Source organism: Limulus polyphemus, unplaced genomic scaffold (genome assembly GCF_000517525.1).
Source record: "Limulus polyphemus unplaced genomic scaffold, Limulus_polyphemus-2.1.2 Scaffold557, whole genome shotgun sequence".
NCBI lineage: Eukaryota > Metazoa > Arthropoda > Merostomata > Xiphosura > Limulidae > Limulus > Limulus polyphemus.
Genome location: NW_013666167.1, coordinates 70,226 through 81,814, shown reverse-complemented (window position 1 = coordinate 81,814; position 11,589 = coordinate 70,226). Strand labels below are relative to the sequence as shown.

At 32.5% G+C, this 11,589-nt stretch overlaps 1 protein-coding gene across 1 annotated transcript in view; it reads left to right on the top strand.

Moving 5' to 3' along the window:
* Positions 1-1,483: 1,483 nt before the first annotated feature.
* Positions 1,484-11,589, top strand: part of LOC111085693 (maltase-glucoamylase, intestinal-like) — a 39,126-nt gene continuing 29,020 nt past the window's right edge. Inside the window, exons 1-4 of the mRNA XM_022385505.1 lie at positions 1,484-2,035; positions 2,700-3,424; positions 8,744-8,919; positions 10,731-10,857. Coding sequence (XP_022241213.1) covers positions 2,873-3,424; positions 8,744-8,919; positions 10,731-10,857 — 855 coding nt within the window. The 5' untranslated portion in view covers positions 1,484-2,035; positions 2,700-2,872. The remainder of the gene's footprint in view (positions 2,036-2,699; positions 3,425-8,743; positions 8,920-10,730; positions 10,858-11,589) is intronic.

Sequence of the window (11,589 nt, the reverse complement as noted above, 5' to 3'; positions counted from 1 at the left end):
GTGATCTTCACAGATGAGTAAAGTTTTCAAATCTTGAAGCCGTAACTGAACGATGTTATGCTAAGCACTGCATCTGTGAATATAACTGTTTTGATGGAGGTTCAGTTATGATATGGGAAGTCATCAATATGAATGTACGTATGAATCTTATTTTTCTTTTGAGTGGTGTATTATCTGTTTGGTGATTTGCCTGTTATTCTACCCATTATAATGACTTTTCGAAGACGCAATAGGATCAGACTTTGTCCTGATGCACGATAACGCCTGTTGTAATACTGAGAGAATTAACATGGACCACCTTAAGAAAGAAACTACCAAGGTCATGGTTTAAGTCCTGATTTAAAATATAAAAGAACATCTTGGAACCTTAATCCACCATGTAAGAGTAGTGAGCTTGAGATTACCGTGACTTACGAATAGGTCAGAAACCCCCATAACGTCGTCATTGACAGTTCAAAAGTACGTACCACAGATGAGGAGACTAGACCAATGGCAGAAAGGACGAGTAGGGGTCATACTAAATGCAACTCTTTCGACTAACTTGATTCAGCCAACAGAGATGCAATTACGATATCTTCAGAGCATCACCGAAAACAGGTATTATATTAGTTCTAATGAAGTTTTCCCAAATTCAGTATGGTCAATTTTTTTTTTGTAGTATATCTTCCCTGTCCCGTCAAAATGAGGAAAATAATGATGGAGTCATAGTCATCCCCCTACTCCACCATAAATAGTTTAGTATGAGATTTATTTCAACAGAATAATTTAGTATTTTATTCAAGTAAAGTACAGCCAAAATTAATTCAACAAAGTCATTACTTCTAAATGTATACGCAGAACTGATATAATACACAGTGCCTTGAATAATTGTAAGTTGTAATAAGGATAAGTGCAAGTTGAGTGAGATTTGAACCCAAAATTAAATTCCGTGGAGATACTTTATCTAACTAAGCCTAATTTTAGTTCTTTCTTATTCAGAAAGCTTATCGTACACAATATATTTCTTAAAGTGTTTTAAGAAAAACGTTGATTGTATATATATTATACAGAAAATATTTTCCACATACCCTCAGAAGTTTTTCCAACAACAAACTTGTTTTGATCGTGATGAAGACACACATTAACATAATGTTAAACAAAGTTTTTGTGCTTTTAAAACCAATTAATATTTTACATTAATGTTTTTATCCGACATCAATAACAATAGATATAATTAAAAACTTAGCAAATCTTAGCTTATGGATATTTTCCCTTAAAGTAAATAAAATGCTTGAAAAACTTGATTAACAACAACAACAACACGTGCTCCATTCCCGCTCGCTCTCTGACTCACCGAATTGGGGTGCGGCAGTTGGCGTTTGTATGTACATAATAGTGGAATACAATGTGAAAGTAGTCTTCGACCACTTCCAACTCCACTGCACTGCATCGCGTGGCACCAACACACCGACACAGAATTTGCAGTCTGTGAATCTGGCATTTATTACATTTAACTTTTGCCACAACAGCGATTCTGCTGTTTCACTTATCTACAAATGTTGCCCTATGGTTTTTTTTATGGTCTTGAAAATTGATAGAACATGAGTTAAAAAAGATCTCCCAGTAAGAAGCTTTATTTCGACAGACTGCTCTCAAACCGTGTATATGTATTTTCACAACACGGATTATACGCGTGTATATATTACCCTGCTTGTGTTTATAGATTGGATGTGGTTCAATACTTCTTTTAACATCACTTAAGGATAATTTTGTGCGTCGTGTAACCTGATATGGTATAAAGAAATACATTAATGTTCCTACTGATCGTTTTCACGCTTTTGAAATATGGGAAAGGTCGTTAACTCAGGAACACGGATTCATAAGCCGAAAACTGTAAGTTAGAATAGGATCTACGAGTAATACAGAAATTCGTATTGAACGATGAATTATGATCTTCAAGTACTTTAAGTAAGGATTTTCTGATGTTTTTTTTTTTTTTTGGTTAACGAGACTTTCAATTTATTCTCTGAGTTTTCAGAGGGTTAATATGACATAGGTAAGTAAATATATATTATGTATGCATATTTTGTAATAGTAGAGATCGATATTTTCGATAGACTCATTAAGGCATGATTTATGGTTTAATAACACAAATCTAAAAAAAAACAGAGATCATTTGAAAAATTGCAAAATTATTTAGTTTGGTCAGAAATTACGAAGCTTTTACAATAATTGTTTTAAAGAAAAATTTTTTTGCAGACATTCAATTATTTTCCAAGAGTTGTATAAATACAAACTGCAATAAAAAAGACCTTTAAAACTAGGACATATCCATAAAGTCGGGTTACTATTTTTTGTAGCGGATAATTTAGTCGTTGTGGTTCGATGTTTAGTGTAGTGCTGAATGACTTGTGTATTCTTCAGCTGTACTTTTTTCTTCTCCATTATAAAAGAATACTGCTTTTTAATGTACGTTGACCCGTTTTCCAGTCTCAGCGAATAGAAGTCCGTATATTTTAAGAACTGTTTTTACAGAAAGCTTTCTTTACATACGAGCCTAAAACGAGATCAAGGTGCTATAATTGTAAGGTTTGGAAACTCACGGCTATATGTATAAATGTACGTGATTAAAATGTATGTATATAACATTAGATTTTCTACCTTAGTTTTTGTCACACAAATGCTGTCCTATAATAGCTTTGTTAAACTTTCTCTCTAAGGGAATAGCAAAACTTCAAATCCACAATAATACCGAAGCAAAGTTTTCAAGGTTCTTTCAGTGTTTTGACTTCATTGTTTCGTATATCAGGAAGGATTGTGATTACCATGGTTAGTGCACAACTACGACAGATTTCCATGTACGTCAACTGTACTTAGAAACCGACGGTCAAATATGACTTCAAGAAAATGCTGTACCGATGACTTTTCAACGTTACCATGGAGACTTAGATGTATGTGTATATTTTCTATTCTACTTGGCACTTTGTTTATCGTTTTATTACCAATATACTTTTTTGTCGGTTTTGGTTTAAATGTTAAAGGATTTTCCCCGCTACTTGTTACACATGATAAAAATAAGCACGATTGGAAACCGGAATGTTTAAAATCTGCGAACTTGATGTCCTTAAGCCTTGTAGACTGTTTTCCGGAGACTACGTTCGTAACTGAAGAGCAATGCGTAAATCGAGGATGTTGTTGGACAGCTAACATGAAAACTCGTGAATCAGCTTTCAGAAGCCTGTGTGAAAAACAACAGTCAAGTTTAGTGCCAAAGTGTTTTTATCCCAGTAACTACGGCTATCATGTGTCTGGAAAAGTTACCTCATTTTACGAAGGATTCGAAATTCCCCTCTCCAGAATACCATCTCCATCTAGATACGGGGATGACATAAGAAATCTACGTGTACGTGTAGAACGACAAACATTCTACAGACTACGAATAAAAGTAGGTTTCGATTTTATTATTTAGAGAAACACACATTTTATAAAATTTAAAAGTTAATACTTTTTTATCACAAAACTACCAAGAATTTTTAATAGCATGATATTTCTAGATTTCATTAACTATTTTGGCCAAGCACTCTTCCACTCAGTTCTCTGTGGTGAAAAAGTTTCATTAATTAAACAAACGTTAGTTAATATTATATAAGCTGTATTACTAGAAAAAAACGTTGTTTTTTACTTAGTCCAAAGCTACACACTGGATTATCTACACTCTGTCAACCACAGGGAATCGAATCCCATATTTTAGTATTATCAGTTCGTAAGCTCACCTCTGCCTCACCGCGGAACTCGTCAAAAAAAGAAAAAGAGAGAAAACTATTAACCCAACCACATAAAATCTTGAGTTATGAGTACAATATTCTTTATAGATTATTAATTATAATGTTTTACTTCGGTCAAATCGTTGAGTACGAAATAAGCATACGGAGACAAGGTCAAAATAAAGCTATAGCTGTTTCTAAAATAAACTCATCTGCCGCAGATTTTAACTTTTTGAATAGTACCCAAAGGGAAAGTAAAGTAACATGTTAAACGAACACAAATATTCAGAAAAGTCACTAACAGGAGTGTTTTTAATTAGTTTTCAAGTCAACTAAATATTACAAAATATTAGAAAAAAAAGACTGTGACATGAAATGGTTAAAAATCTTCAACTATTAAGTTATACGTGCTGAAACGTAAAACTTACGGTATTAACTTATGGTACAACATGTGGAAAAAAACTACCAACACTAACTATCATGGAGCCTATTTTCAAACGTCACAACTTTCCTTTTACTTATGACATAAAAGTTAGTCATTCTATTATGTAGTCTTGGTTAACCAATAAACCTTCTGGATTTTCTTAGCATTAGTAGCATAACGTGCTATTTAGAAAAGGAAACACACGCTTATGATTTTTGAAAGTTCAATAATTTGTAGGGGGGCGGGGTAAATCAAACAGAAAACTCCTACAATATTTAAAACGAGAAACAAATTTTTGTGTTAAATGTTTTTTAGTGTCAAACTTTTATTTATTCATTGTTTTAGGATAAAGTAAAGAAATTTGTGTCTATAATATCTACCTGTGTCTTTAGAAGTGTATTAGTATGTTGGTTATAACTGAGTCAGATCTCTCTTATCTATTATTACTAACTTGCATATAATTAGCATAATAAAGATCATTAAGTATAATTAAGCTGCACTAATTATCCAACTTGATTTACATACAGAGTTGTATTGTGAACTCTCGAATAAATTAATATATTTCTAGAATATAAAATATAGTTCCTTCTATAAATTAGTTATTCTATATATAATTATTAATATAAGTACATATGTTAACATTGGCTAGACGGAAACAACATACGCAACTCTATCGTTTCAGTAGATTCTTGAATTCCTTACTATAAACAGACAAGCTATACAATGAACAAGCCTCATTATCAGGTGTCTTAATTTTGTGTATATAAACGCGAGTTATCTCCGCTATACTTCAGCTCCAGTCGTTTTGTCTTAAAACAAAAGTATAAAAAACTTCGAACGAGAGACAATAGTAATGGTTCTCCTGGCAGGAGCATCTGTAAGCAACATCCTCAGGTTGTCAAAATTTCTGATGCGATCACAGCTGTCGAGAGTTAATGTTAGATGCCAGTAACGTATATGAGAAAAAAATCTACTTTATCATAGCGGATATACACAATCAATTCATACTTGGAGAAACACAAGTTTGTGTATGCAATGGTGCACTGATCACAAAATTGGAACTCAGGAACATTATTGAAATATGATTTGAACATATAAATCAATAGCCACCCTTTTCCCATAAAATAGATCTGTAGAGAAGCCTCAGTGAAGCCTATTGGTTCCAAGCGAAGGGTTGAGCCCTGGCTATTGGTGTGAACTTGGTATAGTCACGACAAGAGCATCTTACGAGATCGGGATGACCTTCTGATGCAGCTTTTTTTATTTCAATAGTGATTGTGTCGTTCAAAATAATGCATTTTTTACAGCTATTGCAAACTGGTTTGCTAAGCATGAATAAACCTTAAGTCATCTATCCTGGCCTGTTCTATCGTGAGATTTTAACCTTGCGAAACTCACGTGTTGTGTTCATTTTTTGCTTCGTCAGTACTGAAGGAGTTTGATGCGTTTGCTAAGAAGAAATGGTGTAATATTGCTATTAAACATTTCAACATCTTGGTAGTCCAGTGTCAAATCAAACCATTTCAATGTTTGTATATCCGTACATACAAACGTATATACGGATGTGGGTGTTGACGTAAAATTGTAACAATTTGGTATTGCATTAACCGTTCCAATATGGCGATCATTACTAGAATGGAGATACTGTAATCATTATACAAAAGTATTTAGATAGTACCAGTAATCACATATCGGTATCATTAGTTTACATAAAAAAGTGTACAAAAGTGTTTAGATAGTACCAGTAATCACATATCGGTATCATTAGTTTACATAAAAGAAGTGTACAAAAGTGATAGTACTAGTAATCACATATCGGAATCATTACCTTACATAACAAAGTGTACAAAAGTGTTTAGATAGTACCAGTAATCACATATCGGTATCATTAGTTTGCATAAAAAAGTGTACAAACGTGTTTAGATAGTACCAGTAATCACATATTGGAATCATCACTTTTGTACATTTTTTATGTGAACTAATTAAAGTAATGATACCGATATGTGATTACTGGTACTCATATCGGTATCATTCGTTTACATAAAAAAAGTGTACAAAAGTGTTTAGATAGTACTAGTAATCACATATCGGAATCATTAGTTCACATAAAAAAGTGTACAAAAGTGATAGTACCAGTAATTACATATCGGCATCATTACTTTACGTAAAAAAAGTGTACAAAAGTGTTTAGATAGTACTAGTAATAACATATCGGTATCATTAGTTCACATAAAAAAATGTACAAAAGTGATAGTACCAGTAATCACATATCGGTATCATTACTTTGCGTAAAACAAGAGTACAAAAGTGTTTAGATAGTACCAGTAATCACATATCGGTATCATTAGTTTACATAAAAAGCACCAACTCCATTTTGTGCATAAGAATAGTGTAAACTTGATGTAATTCGATCATGTGTTATCCAGAAATACATTATAACACCAAATTATGGAAACCAAGCAGGTGCACTCCTCGCACCAGGAACGTCTTCAATTCTATTCCAAAGGGACATCATAATGATGGGTTACTTAGAAAACTCTAGTGACTCATCCTTAAGTTTCCTTTTCTCCAATAGATTGCCCTGACAGGCTTTCCACACAAATACACGCGCGCGCATACACATACACACTAAGGTACCTCGCATACAGTCGATAGTGTTCTGGTAGTGAGAGTCTGAGTATATGATTCTACTCTGCTAGTGGTGATTTACGTGTTTCTCACCACAATTTCTCATCGATCAGAAAGTATGAAGCTTTTGCCACACAGCATCAGGGGGGCATAACATTATGTACAACTGTAGTCAGATAAGATAAAACCCCTAAAGCAAAAGTAATTACCGAGTAAAATCAATAAATCTTAACACACTGTATTTTATTTGATGAACTGATTTAGTATTTGTGTTATTTCCTTATAAATAATCAAAACTCTCATCCATAGAGCATTGAAATAAGTTAGCTCATCAGAATTCTTTCAAAAAGATCTTATCAGCATCAGTTGATTCTTACCAAAAACTTCAGTATTAATGTAATGCCATTAATTCTATGAATTAAGATAACATTACATTCAAAAGGGGCAAAATAAGGTTATGTCTCAAACTGTAAGTTTCTAATTACTGCATATTTACTAGTATTTACAACACTAGCCCAACTTGAAGCTTTTAATTAAAGTAAAAGAAAAATTAATGCCATTATTTGATGAAAATTTGTCTATGACCACTTTTTTTTTATTGGGAATGTTTGTACTTTAAATATACACAATATATATATATTTAAAAAGACTATAAATATTGTATTGCATCCTTAGTTGTATAGTTAATTCAGGCCACAGAAGAATTCATAAAAATCCATGCCCCCCCACCCTAAACAAAACATTTTATCCATGCCCCCCCACCCTAAACAAAACATTTTAGCCATGGTCATACTGTAATACAGATAGCTTTGTTTGGTTCATAAAGTTAAATATTTCATTCTCAAAATCGAAGATTTTTCAGTTAAAGTCCTACCATTTCAGTTATATACTGCCTTTAAACCAGAATATTTATAATGCAAAAATATCTAGTTTTATTTTTAAAAGATTCTAATTAAGCCCAATTCTAGCAACCGAACTTACAAAATCTGCAAATTTATCGTGATTTTAGTATTTTACACATAAGAGACTGTTTACGCCACCACTTGGGTTTGTAAATTTCGATTTTTACAGAAAAAGGGTCGGATAGTTTAAAGCTGACTTTTATAATATATATATATATAACTTATGTTTCATAGGAAAGTCTTGTATATTTATAGTTAAAATCCTTTATATAAATATATATATCATCCTCCAATAATAACGTTTACATATCTAAAGATCAAAAGGGGTGAGATCCTTATATATTCTCAGCTATAACACTGGGTGTAAAAGTCGTTTTATGACATTTAAACTTGAAAACAAATGGCGCAGCCTAAGAGTTTGTAACAAATAATATGAGTTTGATCATATTTTAGATAACAAAAACAATATTTCCGCTAGATGGTGTCACAAAATAGTTTAATGTTTGATTATTTTCAGCAGAAAGCTTCACGACGGTCTATATGCGTTCTGTCCATCGTGGAGAGTCGAGCCAAGGTTATAAGTTTGTAAATTTACCTGGGTATGTCGTGCGTTAGTGATAGATAACAAGTAAAAAAAACTGTAATTGTCACGTAGGGCAATAAGCCAATGATATAATAATTGGAATTTTTTTAGGACTCAACGTAAGGATGAAATATTATTTTAAAACATCTACTTTTATAACATAATTAATTAAAAAACAGTTCAAAATAACTAATAGATAAACACACCTTTTTGATTTTCTGCAGAACTTTTTAATGTTAATCCTTGGACGACACTTCGAATTTTAGTGGAAAAGCTATAAAGACGATAGAGTTGAATGCAGATACCTCGCTGAAACCAAAACTTCCTTCTTTTAAATAGACAATTTAAAATGTCTCACACGTATTCTGTAAATTGACATTTTTTACTAAATGAAAATTACAGAATAGTTATTTCGCTTGTTTGTAATATTTTTTATATTTAATTCAGTTTGATTTTATTGTAGTTCTATGATCCAGCCGATCAACGTTACGAAGTTCCAGATCCACAAATACCAGCTAATCCAGCTTTCGAGTTTTACAATACAAATCGTCGTCAAGCGCCATTGTATGAAGTCACGTATAACATCACCGAAGTGCCATTCGGAATTAAAATTCGAAGATCAAATACAGGGTCTATCATGTAAATGTTCTAGAAATTTGTTTTATTATATTAATTGTTTTAAGTAAACAAATAAGTACACCCCCTTTTTATGTTCCATATTGGATGTGTGTGTTGTGTTTGTGCGTTAAAATTATGTAAGATGATTGAATAGGTTGCTTAGTACTATGTTATATTTACATCTCCTGATCTGAAAAGTTTCTAATTCTATGAATGGATTATTTACTTTTTACTTATATTAGGGTGTCAACAGAAACAGCATTGAACGTTTCAGTTTATTTGGTAACATAAAACTTTATAGTACGATCAAACTGCCCAACATTCAAATAAAAAAGTTTTAGTTAATGGAGCTAATAAGCAATTATTTCTCTAATTTCAGCAAATCGTAGTCCATAGGAAAATATGTAATTCGGTCAAAATTATATTTTACTTTTAAATCAATTAGTTAAGTTTTTATTAACTTTAAAATAAGGAGTCGATAATATAGAAACTAATGGATGTTTTGTTCATCACGATATCCGGCAAACGATAAAATACACTAAAACTGCCTTTAGTGCTTTCGAACAATATAACTTTTATACTCACCGGATCACTTTTACATTTGAAAATGTGTCCTCCCCCTTTTGGTGAAAGTCCACTGCCTTTTGCAAAGTAACTTAGATATACAGATGACCTGTTTTCAGTGATATACTATTAGTATACACTGGAAAAATGTCCTAAAGTTATGTTTATCCTAGATTCAGTTGCAAAAGCAGGGATGTAAGGTGTGATGTTTGCAGGGGCGTCGAGAGACAGCCCAGGTCCCGGGGTCAGTAATATCATCGGGCTCCCCTTTCATTCTATTTATTAACTTTTGCTGATTTTTCATAAAAGAAACTTGGGTGACAAATTTCTTCATCAATCTATGAAAAAGCAGTAGCCATTTCAGCTCATAAAGTAGTGTTCATTTATAGTGAGCTTTGGAATATCCTACTGCCGGGCCCCGGAGCAACTGCCCCCTTGCCCCCTTCTCGTCAACACTGGATGTTTGCATGAAATGCAAAATTTGTGGATATATTTACGATAGGGGTCCTGTGAAAGTTCAAACAATCATAAAGAGAGAGGTCGTCCAAAAACGTTAAGAATAGAATCAAACGATGATAAAAAAAGTTCAAAGCAAAAGGAATAGTAAGAATAAGGTACTTTGTTCTTCTCAATGTAAGCCTTTTCATTGTCTTACATCGTTCTCTGATTGGCAGACCTTAACCAACAAAAGTCATAAGAAATAGCTAAAGAACATATATTGTTATTTCTTTTGAAAGTTCGTAGAAAGTTATAGATGCTATGAACATGTTGAAAACCATACTTACAGTGCAAATTAAGATAAAACGGAATAATCCTGAGCAAAAGTAGTCTCGTTTTAGGAATACTTTTCATCAACAACAAAACAATATTTTAGGAGTTTTATTACGTTTTCTGGGCAAGAAATCAAATCTTAATATAATGCAAAGTGTTATATGACAAACTGGTCTAGCGGATTTTCTCTTCATCAAAGTTACCGCCAGAACATGGCAACTTCTGTGCGATTGACTCAATATTCTAGGATTAATTTACACAACATATTTTATTAGTCTTATCTATCTTACGGGTGATACTGGAAGTTATATAACAAACGAATTTTTCAACCACCATTACTTATTACTTTCACGTAACTATAAATTTTAGAGTTAATTAGTTCATAAACTTCAATCGTTTAACACAAGAAATAACCTTTATTTTTGAACATAATGTAGCTTAGAGGTTTTTGTTTTTAATATTACGGACAGAATCAATTGTTAAGTTTTTATTCACAGTTTCGACACAAAAACAGCTGGGTTCACCTTTTCTAACCAGTTCCTTCAAGTCACCATAAAGTTGCCTTCTCTTCATATATACGGCCTACAAGAAGATGGAAAAATGATATACCGAATGAACCAAAAGGTTATTTCTTATAGCTATTTCACTAAGTTATGATATAAACTGGTTTATAACATACTAACATAACCAGCATATTAACTTCTCAGATGTTCTAAATTCCAATTTAAAGTAAGCGGGTTATATTTCCAAACGTTTTTATTTGTTCTAAACTTATCTTCTCAAATGCTTTTCTTTCCACTGAGCTCTTTAGAATAAGTTATCATTAAAATTTTTTGTTTTAAACTTGTAATAGGTTACGTGTTCAGATTTGTTTTCCTAACTTATCAGCAGGTTATCATTTTAGTTTTAGCTTTTTTTTTCGCTTTCAACTTGTTAGCAGGATTATCCTTTTAAATTTTCTATTTGCTTAGATTTAAGAAAAGGTTACGCCTTTTCCGTTTTTTCCTTCTTCACTTTAAAATGATCAGCAAGTTGTCTTCTCACACTTTTTTTCTTGTTTCACACTTATCAGTCTACCTTTTTAAGTGTTCATCTTTGCTATAAATGTATTTTTTGCCTCTGATCTAAACGCATCAGCAGGTTATCTTTCAAACGTTTTTCTTTACTGTAAACTTGTCAGTAGATTAGCTTTTCAAACGTTTTCTATGCTCTAGACTTCGCAAAAGGTTACATTTTCAAATGTTTTTCTTATTTATAAAATGCCCGGCATGGCCAGGTAGTTAGGGCGCTCGACTCGCAATCTGCGGGTTGCGGGTTCGAATCCCCGTCCCACCAAACATGCTCGCCATTTCCACC